The sequence below is a fragment of the Hevea brasiliensis genome, unplaced genomic scaffold, assembly GCF_030052815.1.
Source record: "Hevea brasiliensis isolate MT/VB/25A 57/8 unplaced genomic scaffold, ASM3005281v1 Scaf7, whole genome shotgun sequence".
Classification (NCBI taxonomy): domain Eukaryota; kingdom Viridiplantae; phylum Streptophyta; class Magnoliopsida; order Malpighiales; family Euphorbiaceae; genus Hevea; species Hevea brasiliensis.
This window is the reverse complement of record NW_026615250.1, coordinates 1,526,612-1,543,157: the sequence shown is the minus strand read 5'-3', so window position 1 is coordinate 1,543,157 and position 16,546 is coordinate 1,526,612. Positions and strand designations below refer to the sequence as shown.

The following is a 16,546-nucleotide window of genomic DNA, read 5'->3' as shown; positions in this document are numbered from 1 at the left end:
ACTAGTGATGAAGTGCTATAAAGAGTACACGTAAGAAATAGCTATAAATCATATAATCATATTAGAAATTTAGAATCTCAAGCATACTAGCCTAAGAAGTCCCACAAGGATCACCCATCAATCAAACTTAAACGGGGAGAGATTGTTCATATCCTCTGCTGCGTTTCATTCCTGTGCTTTACAAAGGTTTGTATGCCTAGGCATGTATAGCATAAATACAAGAATAAAAATCTCTAACTTAACACGACCATTGTTCATATCGTACCAACCCATTTACGTTTGCATAGTGGAAAGTGAAAACAGCTTTCCAAGATTAACCGCTCATAAGAATCTTAACGGCGTTTCAGAAATATAAACATAAGATGATCAATCCTCGTTAAACTTCACTCAGAGATAGAAGGACGGTTCAAACCTGTCAAAAGCAGTACAGGCAACGCAAATCCATTGAGGAATCTCCCCATTACAAATTCCCTAACAACAAGAAAAGCCACTGTAATTACACCATTTTTGTGACTACAAATTCATCACTCTTATCGAATTCTTTATCAAAATAACCAACACCCATTTGGGTGAAATCCAAGCTCAACCCAGAATAGTTATCACAAAACTCTTTCTTAACCGAATCGACAATGCTAAGTGGTGACACATACGGGAAATGAACAATGGGTGTGTTCAATTACAACCACAGACCAATAGTCCAATACCCATATCCCAAAAACCAACAAAATGTTGTCTTTATTGCAAGAATCAGAAGCATTGCAATAATTTCGAAGAAAAACGATGCTTGAGAGTGATATACATATAGAGATAATGGAGATAATGTGGACGAGCACAATGGTTTGAAACTTCTCGTTCTTAGATTTGATTGGGAAAGAATATGATCATTGTCCTGTTCTGTTTCCAAATAAGTGGCATCCAAATTCATGCCCTACAAATGCGAGGCAGCAATTTTTGGCTCCTTATATATGCAGGCTCCATGGCCGGAGGCAGCCCCACCAAATCCCAGTTCCAGACTTTGTTGTCGGGTGAAGATTGTGTGCGCTCTTGCATTTTGTACGCATATATAATTTAGCCAATCAGACCTTCTATCATAGTTTAATCTGGTGATCTGATGGCTATTAATTCGTGCGTTTGTAAGAATATGTGCAGTGTATCTTTACTGTTTTGTTATTAGCAATTTTATCTAAAATGTATAAAAAAAAAATTATACCGTCATTACTTTTTTTTTTCCGAGACTATAAGTTAACCCCTAAAATTTAATACAATTTATAATTTAATACATATATTTTAAAAATTAAATAATTTAATCATTAAATTTAATAAAACTTACAATTTACTCTAAAACATTAGGATTCTATTAAATTTCCATTAATTTTTATAAAAATAACGGAAATATTTTTTTTTATTTTTAGTTTAAAAATAATTTAGTCTTTAAAATATTTTTTATTAATTAAGTTATTAAATTTTGTTTTATTAAAAATTTAGTGCTGTACTTATAAAATATAGATCTTATTAAATTAAAAAATTTTAAAATTATTAAAATATAGATTAATTACTTTAAGATACTTTAAAATTTTAGTTAATTATAAAATTATTCATATATTTTATAAATTGATCATTAAATATTATAGATATTTATAAATAATCCTTTATAATTTTATATTTATTTCATTATTATTTTAATAATATATAAATATTTATTAACTTATAATATTTTTATATATTATATTATATTATTATATGTAAAAAAAGAAAAAAAATTAATATGAATACAAATTGTTATTAAAATAAAATTTTAATGATTAAATTATTTCATACTTTCAATATAATTAAAAGTATTTTAGTATTTTTATTAAATTTAATAAAAAATTAAACGTAATTCTAACGGTAAGGACTAACTTATAAATTTATTAAAATATTAATAATTAAATTACTTAATTTTAAAATTATAAAGACTAATTTATAAGTTTAACCAAATCTCATAAACTAAATTACTAAATAAAATATAAATTTTATAATGTATTTATCATTAAATTAAGACATCGGTTTTAAATTTATTTATGATAAAGATTATAATGTATTTAATTGAAATTAAACTCTTATACATATCATAAGAAATGTAAATTTTATATTAAGATATATGGTAAATTATAATTTAGTTTTTAAATTTTGGTAGAACTCGCCTACTTATTTATTGATAATTTAATAAACTTAAGAAAAATAATCAAAATGTTATTTACTATATTTTTTATTTGAAATTTTTAATTCATAAGATTTAACAAAACTTATAATTTAGTTGTTTTATATTATATTGTTAAAAATGTAAAAATGAATTTGTAATTAACAAAAATATAAGGATGGTAAAATAATTAATTCAAATTATAATAACTATAACTATTTATAAATTAATTCTTATATGTTTATTAATTTAAAAAATATAAGAGCTTGTTTATAAATAGTTATGATATTTATAAATCATTTTGTAAATATATAAATAATTTTGTAATGAATCAAAATTTCAAAGGAATTTAGGCTCGTTTGTTTTACGAAAAATAATTTATATATGAAAAATATTTATGAATGTGTTCACATTTTTATAAGATTATTAAAGTTCAAAAAATAAAAAATGACTTCCTCTTTTGAAAAATAAAAGTCGTTTTCTTTAAAAATGACTTAGTTTTCCTTTTGATCAATAAAATATTTTTTATTGACTAATTTTTGTTAAGTGTCCTAAACACCAAAAAATGTAGAGAATATTTTTCAGAAAAATATTTTTCGTAAAACAAACGGAGCCTTAAAGTAATTTGTTTGTATTTTTAATAGTTATATTTTACATGAATTTGTCAAACTTGAAGGACTAAATTATTTTTGATAGAAAATATATTACATTTTAATCGTTTTTATTAAAATTAATGATGACTGTATTTTTAATGATATAGATTAATTTTAAATTTTATTAAAATTTCAAAAACTAAATATATGTATTTTAAAAATAAAAAAAATTAATCTATAAATTTTGTTAAATCTCATAAACTAAATTATAATTTACCTAATTTTTCCTGTTGTCTATATATTATATTGAAAAAGTCAATCATTAATATGATTTGTTTGTTATAGTGCATTTAAAAAAAAAAAATAATATTACAATTTAATTTTATAGTGGTAAGTATAAAATGATTACGAATGACAATAATTATTCAGTGTAAAACAGTATGTATATATATTGTTAAGTTATATATATATATATATATATATATATATATATATATATATATATATATATATATATACTTAAAAATAAATTATTATAAAAAAGGGAGACATAAAAGAAAAATTGAAAATGTCACATAAATAAATAAAGACATTTAAAAAAAATCAATTAAAGCGTATTTCTTAGTTTATGATGATAATAAATGTCTAATTAAAAAGGAAAATATATAATTTAAATTTGAGAGCTTAAGTTATGTTTAGTATAGCGTAATCAAATATATAATATAATCGTTATTATATTATATATTTAATTATATTATTTAGTAATACAAAAAAATTTGAGGTAATAAAATGACAATTACGTAAAATAATTAATTATAGTTAAAGTAATGTAATTGCATTACATTAAAAAATAAATGTAATCATGATTATTTATTTTAATTTCTCTATTTATTTTTACTACTATCAATACTATCACTACTCTGTCACCATTACTACTACCACCACGACAACCACCACGATCACCACCATCACCATCATCATCTTGTTACCACTATGCTATCACCATCACTTAACCACTGTTATCACTATTTAGTTATTGTCACCTCTACTACTACCTGATCACTACCATTATCTGGTCACTACTTTATCTTGTCATTGTCATCACTATCTAACCATCATTGTCATAATCATTGTCACTATTTAACCATCGTTGTCATAATCATTATCACTATTTAACCATCATTATAACTCGACTAACAATTATTACAACCATTACCATTTATTATTAATATTATAAATAAAATAAATATTAAAATAAATTTATCATTATATTATACTGTTTATATTTTTATTTTATAACTAAATAAATAAATATAATGATAATTATTTTTTATTATATTATAATTTTAATTATATTATATAATTAATTACATTAAATTTTACTAAATGTTGTCTTGAATAAGAAAAACGCAATGGGTTGGAAATTTAAATGAATTGTATTTATATTTATAAAAATATTTAAAGCAATAAACTTTGTCGGGGACGTAGCTCATATGGTAGAGCGCTCGCTTCGCATGCGAGAGGCACGGGGTTCGATTCCCCGCGTCTCCAATATTTATTTATTTTTTATTTTATGAGATTAGCCATTAGTACCCGTTGGCCTCCTCCTTGAAAGCAAAGAGCTGGGCTCTTTATTCGTGTCCATGCACGCCTTGGAGATGGGTTTGGATGATACCATCATGTGGAATTCTCCTTCTCCTGAAGCTGAAGGTCTCAGTTTCGTCTGTTGATATTTGTGCTGGGTAGCATGTTTCTTGGATATTCTCTTTATCCACCCAAAAAAAGATAAAAAAAAATGTGCGAGAGTACCGGAAGGAATAATGGAAGAAGCGGAGACGGTGGAGTGGAAGGAAAGAGGAAGGATCGTCTTATTGTCATCATCAGCTTGGCTTTCTGCTGGCTTATCCCTTCAGACAACCTGTCTCAGGAGGTGTAAACACAGCCCCAACCCCCACCCTCACGCCTCTCTCTGCCCACTTCTTTTCTTTTCGTTGCACCGTACGTATATTAAAAGACAACTTGAACAAAATTAGTTTATAATTAAAATATATCAAATTTAATTTAAAATCAAATTTTAACTAATTCGTATTTAAATAAATATTTTTATCTACGATAATTCAAATATATTTTTTTATTATTCATGTAGCACTGATTGAAATTCGAAATTAAAATAGCTTTTATAATACAAAATGAAAATTTATTAATAGTATTAATTAATTTTTTATATAAATATATGTGTAAATAAGTTGAGCGTATCTTTATTAGTTAATATTGATCAACTTATTATTTAATTCATCTATTTTAATAAAATTAATTAGTTAATTTTTATATTTTAAAAAAATATATTAGTTAGTCTCTAAAATTTGACTTTATTAATTATTTAATTATATAATTATTTTTTATACTTAAACTATCATAATTCTCTCATTCTTATTTTTTTTCTTATTCTTTCTTATTTCTCTCTTTATATTTTTTTTCCTCTACACCTATACTTTTCTCTCATTTATTTTCTCTTTATTTTCGTTTATCAATAAAAATGGTGTAAGCTGGCACCAAAAAAAAGTTAAATCAATTTATTTTAATTTTTAAATAATTAAGAAAAATTATTTCTAAGTATAAAAAATATAAAAATGATATTCAAAGAATTAAAAATTAAAAAAAATGTAAATTAAGATTTAGTTTTTCACATAGCAAAATTTTTATTTTTATCTAAAAATATATTTTTCAAAATACATATAAATCAATTAATTAGTTTCAATTAAAATAGGATTAAATAGTTATATTTTTTAAAATATATAGATCAACTAATTATTTTCTTTAAAATAGAGTGACTAAATAATAGTATAAATAATATGTGTAACAGAAAATTTGATGGAGAGACCAAATAATTTAACGAAAATTTTTATAGAAATTAAATAATATATTTTTTAAAATATAAGATTAAATAATATATATATATATATATATATATATATATATATATATATATATATATATATATATATATCAAAGCTCTGTTCATGAGTTACTTTCTCGAAATTGAGTAGTGCAAAAAGGGTGATATGCGTGCAAATTGATTAGCCTCTCTTATAGGATCCTTAATTATTAAGATTTACCTTTTAAGATCCTTAATTACTTTTTTTTTTCTTTAATTATGCCATCCGCTTGCTGAATTTATTTTTTCAACACTTATTTTTATAAAAAGGTAGTGTGACTCCTTGTTGGAATATAAAGAGTTTTAAATTGGTGGATAATAGGAAAAAAAAAGGATTTATAAATATGATGCTCATAAAATTAAAATGACTTAAGTTATTTTAATAAAAGTGGTGTTTATCAAACTTAATTAAAATAAAATATATAAATTAAAGTAAAAATTCACAATCCAGTACATATAAAATGATAACATAATATCAGGATCATATGACTTAACCAAAAAAAAAAATCTTGAGAACCTATTGGGAGGATATTCTACAAAATATGAACTCTCATTAGATCATTGATAATTCTTATATTTTACCGTTATTGTCACATCTTATCCCTCTGTAAGATATAATATGATCACGTAGTATGCCTAATGAATTACCGAATTTCACCTATCGATAACCCACTAGATACACTACAAGAGATTTTAAAACAATTTTCTTACTTTTTGAAGGTAGTGAGCATTTATAGCATGTATTAAAAATATTTAATTAAAGTTTAAAAGTTATATAAAATTTTTTCCATTTTTATTTTTTCACAAATTTTAAAAAAATTTTGGCAGAGTGCCGGTTGTAATTGAGAAAAACCAAAAATTTTACCTGTAGAAAATACTTCCAATATAACTCTTCATCAAATCACAACCACCATTTCAACTCAAATCAACACAATTTAGCTCAACTCTCATAATTCAAATCAAAATTTCACAACTCAAAAATTTCAATTCAAATATTTCCGAAAATAGAGATAATTAGTTTCTTACACATTGCATTAAAGAAAAATTAATTTACATACATCAGTATAAATTTACATCTGAAAATCCAAAATAATATTATTAAAAAATCTGTACAACTGCTCATGATCAATTTACAAATGTATATATAGTCAATTACATCAAAATAAATATGTGCAATCAGGGTATAAAATTATACCCGACAAAAGGTCCAAAAGCAGCTCTGAAATCCTCAGCAGCTCACTCTGCTACTCTACTAGTCTCTTTATCTGCGACAGCAATAAACAGCTATCGCTGAGTACTGTGATTCAGTGGTGTACAACACACTAAAATAAAATTTTATGCATAAATTAAATCACATTTATTTAAATATGGTACTGAAAATGAAAACAAATATAAAACACAATTTATAATTTTAGTCAAAATAGTCTCATTTCAGAAGTCCCAAAACAAATTTCATAAAAACACACAGTTATATCATGCCATCAGTACAATGTTCATCTCAATAGCCGGAGGCTTATGAGGAATCTCAAGGCTAGCTAGCTCAATCTATGGGTACCCATTTAATTTCTTCCTCTACTGGCACACACCTCAACACTTCAGCCAGAGAGGGAATTCAAAATTCAAAACTAATTCCTCCCACTAGGCATGCTAGTGAGGCATTCAGATATATAGTCATGACACTGTGGTTTCAAAACTATCTTAACATTTTTGACAATTCAAACACATACAATTAAATTTCCAACAATTTAGGTCAAAAGCATATTGTACATTTCAATCACCTTTTTGCAATACAATTAGATCACAATTCATTTCATACACTTTGCAAAAGAAATTTAAAGAAACTTTTATGTTGTGCACAAACCTTGTGCGAGTCGCCTCTAGGCCTTGACTCGATGTCTCGGGTTCTTTTTCGATATTCTTTTCAACTGAAACACACAATTTTACAGTGTTTCAGTATCATAATGTATAATAAATTCAATCATAAATTCACAATTACTTATGTCTAGTTCTAATGTGCTTAATTTAACGTTCTTTGAATTTTGCATTTCGGGGTTACTATTCACGATACTATTCAAGTCAAATTATTGACTTTCTTATGCTTAATAGGTATGAGAATTTCAATTTCACCCACATACCACATTTTGCTTGCTTAATTTGTTGATTTTGGTTGTCCCTTCAATTTTTAGGTCTCCTAGGCACAATTTCAAATTTTCAGTTTTGATGTCCTATTTTACACTGTTCTAATGGTCAAGTTGCTATGGTAATTTGGCTAAGTGTTCTTCATAGAAGTTATTCCTTATTGTCTTAGCTTTAATCACCTTTTTGAATCACTCCATTCGGAGTTTTGTAGCCCAAGATATGGCCATTTGAACATGGCTGGCCGGATTGATTTAACCCAGATTTCTGGGCACCTAATTTGGTTCTGGCAGTTTTGGACCACTAAATTTAAGTGGCAAAATGACTGAGTTATGGGCAGAATTTGAATTGGTGTTCTGCATGAAAGTTGTAGTACTATGTCATACCTTTCCAATGCCATAAAAATCAGGTCATTTGGACCTGTATCGCCCAAGTTATGGCTAAATGAACAAACACTGTTTATTTAATCATTTTGGTACAGTGGCAGTGCACTCTACTCGGATTTGACCTAATTGTTCACTATATTAATGTCATTTTTTGGGCATGGTTCCTAAATAAAAAATGGGCCATTATGTGTCTATTTTCATTCCCAATTAGTCTCACACCATTTGGGTTGGTAAATTTTCAGTTTTAGTCCGTGAAAGAGACTTAGGTCAAGCTGTCAGAATAGTGACCCTAACCAATCCGAATTGCACTTGGCTTCTACCAATTCAAACATATCACAAATGGTCCCAATTGGCCATTTCTCACTTCAATTAGGGTCAATTTGTACCAATTGACCATTTCCCCAATTTTTCCCTAATCTTCAAGATGCTTAAGAACCCTAATTACACAATTTTGAAATCTAATGCAATTAAAGTGTATATTCATTGTTTACATGCTTAATTCAACCTAATTAACCATTCAATTTCATCAAAATCATGCAATTTCAATACCCCTTAATGCTAGCTGAATTTCTTATCTAGTCTCTCATAATTGTTTTCTTTTGATTTTAAGTTAATTTCTAGGTTAAGTGAACTAAAAACACAAGTATTAAACTAGAATTTCAAATTAAACTACTAACCTCAACTTTGATATTCCACTTCTTCAATTCCTTTAATTTCTCATTTCTTCTTCTTCTTCTTAAATCTTATTGTCTAATTGAGATAACAAGGTTTAATCAAAGAAATTTGGGGAATTTATGGGTAATTTAGGGGTTTAAGAGCTTGATTTCATGCTTTAATGGAGGTTTTTTGTGAGAGAACAAATGGGAGAGAGAGAGTTACAGAAATTTAGAGAAGAAGAAGAAAAAAAAATTTGTCTTTTTAATTTTGTTTTTATCTCCATTTATGCCATAATTGACTTAGTAAAAAATTTGGGTAAAATAATTTTAATTTTGACATCATTCATGATGTCTCCTAATGATGTAATAATCCATTTCTTTTTCCTTTTTCTTTTTCTTTAAAATTTCTCATAGTTCTTTAATTTAATTCTCTATTCCGAAATTTTTATTTCTCCAATTTTATTGGATAGTTAGGTCAGGAGTCACCTCTAAGGGTGAATTGACCAAATTACCCCTCGCCAGTCTGATCCGGTTTGTTAGTAATTTAATATTTCTTCCGGATCCCTGACCTAATTACTTGACCTATTTATCAGTTCTTTTCTGTGGTTTTCTCTTTTCCACTAGGTTCGCAGTAGTCCTTAGGACCGCGACGTCACATTTTTTGATTCAAAATTAGGGTTTAGACTGGCCTCGCAGTCACTTCCCGGGAAGGTCACCCATCACTGTGACTCCCAGCTCATTGAACCTTTTATGTTCTGTTTTTCTTCTGTATACTTAACTATCTAGCAATCACTAATTATTTGCATTCAGGGCTTATATAGGTGTCTTAGATGTGGTTCTAATTCTCTTAATTGTCCGGACCGACATCGGTCACCGGAACAGTGAAATATACCAAACTATGTAAATAGGGGTGTTACAATTCTCCCCCCCTTAAAATAAATTTCGTCTTGAAATTTTACCTGATATCAGTATCTGAACAGCTGTGGGTGCTGTCTCCTCATATTCTCCTCTTGTTCCCAAGTAGCTTCTTGGCCCAAATGATGGTTCCACAGCACTTTAACTAACAGTATCTGCTTGTTCCATAACTGCTTTACCTCATAAGCCAGAATCTATATGGGTTCTTCCTCATATGCGAGGTCTGGATTCACTTTAATTTCTTTCACTGGTAGTACATGAGATGGGTCAGATCTATACCTCCTCAACATAGACACATGGAAGACGTTATGTATCTTTTCTAACTCTAGAGGTAATGCCAATCGATATGCTAAGGGACCCACTCTTTCTAGAACCTCATATGGTCCGATAAAATGAGGACTTAGTTTCTCCTTTCTACAAAATCTCATAATTTTCTTCCAAGGGGAAACCTTGATGAATACTTTCTCACCCACTGTATATTCAATATTTCTTCTCTTCAGATCAATATAGGACTTCTGACGGTCTGATGCATTTTTGAGTCGATCTCTGATCAATCTGATTTTCTCCTCAGTCTACTGAATAATTTCGGGCCCAATCATCTTTCTTTCACCCACTTCATCCCAACATAGGGGAGTTCTGCACTTCTTGGCATACAAAGCTTCATATGGAGGCATCCCAATGCTTGATTGGTAGCTGTTGTTGTAAGCAAACTCAATCAGAGGCAAGTGTGTGTCCCAACTTCCATCAAACTCAATCATACAAGCCAGTAGCATATCCTCCAATATCTGTGTTACCCTCTCAGACTGGCCATCTGTCTGTGGGTGAAATGCCATGGTGAAGTTCAATCTAGTTTCTAGGGCTTTCTAAAGACTACCCCAGAATCTAGAAGTGAACCTAGGATCTCTGTCAGATACAATCGATACTGGCACTCCATGTAGTCTCACAATCTCATTTATGTATAATTTGGCCAATCTTTCTAAGCTATAGTCCATCCGGACTGGTAGAAAATGAGCAGACTTGGTCAGTCTGTCAACTATGACCCATACTAAATCATGGCTCTTCTGTGTCTTCGGAAGTCCCATCACAAAATCTATAGTTATCCACTCCCATTTCCATTCAGGCACTGGTAATGGATGTAACAAACCAGCTGGTACTTGATGCTCTGCTTTCACTTGCTGACAAGTTAGACATTTGGATACAAATTCAGCTACATCTCTTTTCATACCCATCCACCAGTAATGTTCTTTCAGTCCTCTGTACATTTTAGTACCACAGGGTGCATAGCAAAAGGAGACTCATATGCTTCCTTCATAATGATTTGTCTCAAGTCAACATCATTAGGAATGCACATTCTGCCCTGGTGTAGCAGTAGATCGTCATCTCTTACTGATAATTCTGGTTTCTTGCCTTGTCTGACTTCTTCTAACAGCTTTTGATATTTTTTATCATTTTGAGTAGCCATTTTGATCTGATCAATCAACACTGGCTATACATGCCATGCAACTACTGTCTGCCCCTCATCTTTAATCTCTAAGCTCACATGCAATGCTCTCAACTCATGTACCATAAACAAAGAAGAAACTCTCAGACTTGCCATAGTCTTGCGACTTAAGGCGTCAGCCATCACATTAGCTTTCCGTGGCTGATAGTCTATCAGACAATCATAGTCTTTCATCAACTCTAACCATCTCCTCTGTCTCAAATTCAACTCTTTTTGAGTACCCAAATACTTCAAACTCTTATGATCTGTGTAGATGTAACACTTTTCCCCATATAAGTAGTGTCTCCAGATCTTAAGAGCAAACACAATAGCTACAAGCTCCAAGTCATGTGTCGGATAGTTCCTCTCATGCGGTTTCAGCTGGCGTGATGCATATGTAATGATATTTCGATCTTACATCAGTACACAGCCTAAATTATTGTGAGAAGCATTGCTATAAACTGTATATTCTTTACCCGGGGTGGGTAAAGTAAGGACTGGAGCTTCTATTAAACATCTCTTCAGTTCATCAAAACTCTGCTGGCATTTATCCGTCTACTGAAATTTCGCATCCTTTCGAAGTAGCTTAGTCAATGGAGATGCCAACATGGAGAACCCTTTCACAAAATGGCAGTAGTATCCAGTTAGACCCAGAAAACTGCAAATCTCTGTGATATTTCTAGGTGGCTTCCAATTAAGGATAGCTTTTATTTTACTGGAATCTACCTTGATGCCCTTTGCCGATACTATGTGCTCCAAGAATGATATTTCCTTCAGCCAAAATTCACACTTTGACAGTTTGGCATATAGCTGTTTCTCCCTCAAAGACTGTAGTACAATTTGCAGATGTCTATCATGCTCCTCTGCACTCCTCGAGTAAACCAATATATCATCAATGAATACCACCACAAACTGGTCGAGGTATGGTCTGAAGATAGTGTTCATCAGATCCATAAATGCAGCTGGAGCATTAGTCAACCCGAATGGCATGACCAGGAACTCATAATGGCCATATCGAGTTCTAAAGGCAGTTTTTGGGATACTTTGCTCTTGCATTTTCAGCTGATAATAACCCGATCTTAGGTCAATTTTGGAGAACACAGCTGCACCCCTTAACTGATCAAACAAGTCATCAATGCGGGGCAATGGATATCTATTCTTTATTGTCACCTTATTCAACTGTCGGTAGTCAATACATAAGCGGAGAGTGCCATCTTTCTTCTTAACAAACAACACTGGCGCTCCCCAAGGTGACACATTAAGGCGAATAAAGCCCTTATCAAGCAATTCTTGCAACTGCACCTTCAACTCTTTCAATTCTGCTGGTGCCATTCTGTATGGTGTTGTGGAGATTGGGTCCACACCAGGCATGACATCAATCTCAAACTACATCTCTCTTTTCAGAGGTAATCCTGACAACTCATCAGGGAACACATCTGAAAAGTCACATACTGTAGGGATATCTCTCAATACTGGACTCCCCACTTGGGTGTTTATCACATGTGCCAAGTATGCTTCACACCCTTTTCTGATCATCTTCCTGGCTAGTGCAGCCGAAATGATGTTTGATGGCAATAACTGCCTCTCCTCGTGTATTACCACATCACCGTACAGAGGGAGACTAAAAGTGACTGTCTTCAGTCTACAGTCAATCATTGCATGATGCCTGGCTAACCAATCCATGCCCAAGATAATATCATAATCTCTGAAGGGCATTTCAATCAAATCTGATAGAAAAACATGTCCTTGGATTACCAAAGGACAATCTCTATATATTCGGTTGACCCTGACCTCTTGTCCTAACGGACTTGTTACTAACACCTCAAAATCCATTTTGGCACACGGAACCGCAAAGGAACTGACGATACTAGTACTAACATACGAATGGGTAAAACCCGGATCAAACAGTACAAATACATCTTGATTAGAGATAGAGAATGTACCAGCTATAATGTCAGAAGTTTCAGCTTCTTCCCGCTGTCTCATAGTGTAGACTCTAACCGGGGCACTACCTTGTCTGACTGATTTACTGTACCCTGACTGCTTGAAGTGCTGCCCTGACCTCTATCTCTACCTCTGCTAACTAGTTATGAACATCTAGTAGTAGAACTTTGAAAGGATCCTTTTGCAGTAGTAGAAGCTAGCCCAAATCTACGGGCACTGGTGCAGTCCTTGGCCAGATGGCCCATGCCCCCGCAGTTAAAACAGGCTCTTGAAGCCCAATAAAATATCCCACTATGGGTATTGCCATATGTTTCACAAGGGCGGGGAGGGTGAGAACTCCTAGATGTCTGCTGACCAGACCAAGGAGGTCTCTGCCCAGAAAATCTACCTTTACCAGACCTTCCACCTCTGCCTGATCCCTCAAATTTCTTTCTTTTTCCAGTATTGCCACTGGAACTTTGATCCACTGCCTTTTCACTTTTCTCTTTTTCTGATTTCTCTGTCTTCTCTGTTTTCTCTTTCATTGGTGCCCCTTCTGACTCAATTTTTTCTAACTCAAGTGCTTGAGAGATGAGCTCAAAGAAGTTATTATGTCTGAATCCAACCACTTGCATCCTCAGACTGGGTTTCAAGTCAGTTTCAAACCTCTTACATCTTTCTTTACGGGTAGATAGGAGACTCCTTGCATAGTGGCTTAAGTGGGAGAACTCCTTTTCATACTCTACCACAGATCTATTGCCTTGCTTTAAACTTAAAAATTCTTGCAACTTTTGATCTACATATGCATCTGGGACATATTTCTCTCTGAAGTCTCTGATGAAGTCATCCCAGGTTAATACTAAAGGTTTCACCAAGCTGTGGGGGATGGTCTTCCACCAGTCATACGCATCCCCTTGCAGCAAAGACACTGAATATTCAAACTTCAATTCATCCGGGTAGTGCGATTTCTTGAATACTCTGTCCATTCTCTCCAGCCACTGCTCTGACTCTAGAGGATCTACTGTACCCTTAAACTCTATAGCCCCAAACTTCAGTAGTTTATCATACTATCTGGCTGGAGCCTGAAGTTGCACCACCGGTGTCTGAAGTGGAGCTTGAGCAGGCATACTTTCGGCCATTTGTTAAAACATTGCAGCCATCTGCTGGGCAAATTGTGCAGGAAACTGCGACATTGGTGGGGCTGGTGCCACTGAACCACTGACATTTTGGAGGGCTGGGGCTTCCCCTTATGCCTCAACCTCTACCGATTGCTCAACTGAGCGGTCCCCTTCTTCCATTTCAATTCAAGGGTATTATACCTCCTCAACAAATAACACAAAGAGATTTTCCTCCGTCAGTTCATATTTATAATGTAATGCACTGTATGTATCAAATAAGAACATTGAGCAGTTGTACTTATCAAAGAAAATATACAATTTCACAAGCCAAAACAAACCTTAAAAATTTGCTCTGATACCACTAAAACATGTCACACCTTACCCCTCTGTAAGGCATAACATGATCCCGTAATATACTTAATGAATTACCAAACTTCACCTACCGATAAACCATTAGATACACTACAAGGGATTTTAAATTAATTTTTTTTTTACTTTTTGAAGGTGGTGAGCATTTCTAGCAGGTATTAAAAATATTTAATTGAAGTTTAAAAGTTATGTAAAATTTTTTTCATTTTTATTTTTTCGTAAATTTTGAAAAAATTTTGGCAGAATGCCTGCTGTAATTGAGAAAAACAAAAAATTTTACCTGTAGAAAACACTTCCAATATAACTCTTCATCAAATCACAACCACCATTTCAACTCAAATCAACACAATTTAGCTCAACTCTCATAATTCAAATAAAAATTTCACAACTCAAGAATTTCAATTCAAATATTTCTGAAAATAGAGATAATTAGTTTCTTACACATTGCATTAAAGAAAAATTAATTTACATATATCAGTATAAATTTACATCTGAAAATCCAAAATAATATTATTACAAAATCTGTATAACTGCTCATGACCAATTTACAAATGTACATACAGTCAATTACATCAAAATAAACATGTACAATCAGGGTATAAAATTATATCTGACAAAAGGTCCGTATAGCTCAAATCCTCGACTCACTGCTACTCTACTAGTTTCTCTATCTCAAAGAATAATATCATGAGTACTATGACTCAGTGGCGCACAACATACTAAAATAAAATTTTATGCATAAATTAAATCACATTTATTCAAATATGGTACTGAAAATGAAAATAAAGACAAAACACAATTTATAATTTTAGTCAAAACAGTCTCATTTCAGAAGTCCTAAAACAAATTTCATAAAAACACACAGTTATATCATGCCATCAGTACAATGTTCATCTCAATAGGTGGAGGCTTATGAGGAATCTCAAGGCTAGCTAGCTCAATCTATGGGTACCCATTCAATTTCTTCATCTACTGGCACACACCTCAACACTTCAGCCAGAGAGGGAATTTAAAATTCAAAACTAATTCCTCCCACTAGGTATGCTAGTGAGGCATTCAGATATATGGTCATGACACTGTGGTTTCAAAACTACCTTAACATTTTTGACAATTCAAACACATACAATTAAATTTTCAACAATTTAGGTCAAAAACATATTGTACAATTCAATCACCTTTTTGCAATACAATTAGATCACAATTTATTTCATACACTTTGCAAAAGAAATTTAAAGAAACTTTTATGTTGTGCACAAACCTTGTGCGAGTCGCCTCTAGGCCTTGACTCGATGTCTCAGGTTCTTTCCTTGTACTTTTCAACTAAAACACACAATTTTACAGTGTTTCAGTATCATAACGTATAATAAATTCAATCATAAATTCACAATTACTTATGTCTAGTTCTAATATGCTTGATTTAACGTTCTTTGAATTTTGCATTTCAGGGTTACTATTCATGACACTATTCAAATTAAATTGTTGACTTTCTTATACTTAATAGGTATGAAAATTTCAATTTTACCCACATACCACATTTTGGTTGCTTAATTTATTGATTTTGGTTGCCCCTTCAATTTTTAGGTCTCCTAGGCACAATTTCAAATTTTCAGTTTTGATGTCCTGTTTTGCACTGTTCCATTGGTCATGTTGCTGTGGTAATTTGGCTAAGTGTTCTTCATAGAAGTTGTTCCTTATTATCTTAGCTTTAATCCCCTTTTTAAATCACTCCATTCGGAGTTTTGTAGCACAAGATATGGCCATTTGAATATGGCTGGCCGGATCGGTTTAATCCAGATTTCTGGGTACCTAATTTGGTTCTAGTATTTTTGGACTACTAAATTTAAGTGGCAAAATGA

At 31.4% G+C, this 16,546-nt stretch overlaps 1 protein-coding gene and 1 non-coding gene across 2 annotated transcripts in view; one reads left to right on the top strand and one right to left on the bottom strand.

Annotated features, from left to right (window-relative positions):
• LOC110642559 (piezo-type mechanosensitive ion channel homolog) overlaps positions 1 to 1,005 on the bottom strand; it is a 28,504-nt gene extending 27,499 nt beyond the window's left edge. Inside the window, 2 exon segments of the mRNA XM_021794652.2 lie at positions 413 to 515; positions 518 to 1,005. Of these exon segments, the coding sequence (XP_021650344.2) occupies positions 413 to 515; positions 518 to 565 (151 nt within the window). The 5' untranslated portion in view covers positions 566 to 1,005.
• Positions 1,006 to 4,250: 3,245 nt separating this feature from the next.
• On the top strand, positions 4,251 to 4,323 carry TRNAA-CGC (transfer RNA alanine (anticodon CGC)). The gene has a single exon. It is a non-coding gene; the product is annotated as a tRNA-Ala (tRNA).
• The last annotated feature ends 12,223 nt before the right edge of the window (positions 4,324 to 16,546 follow it).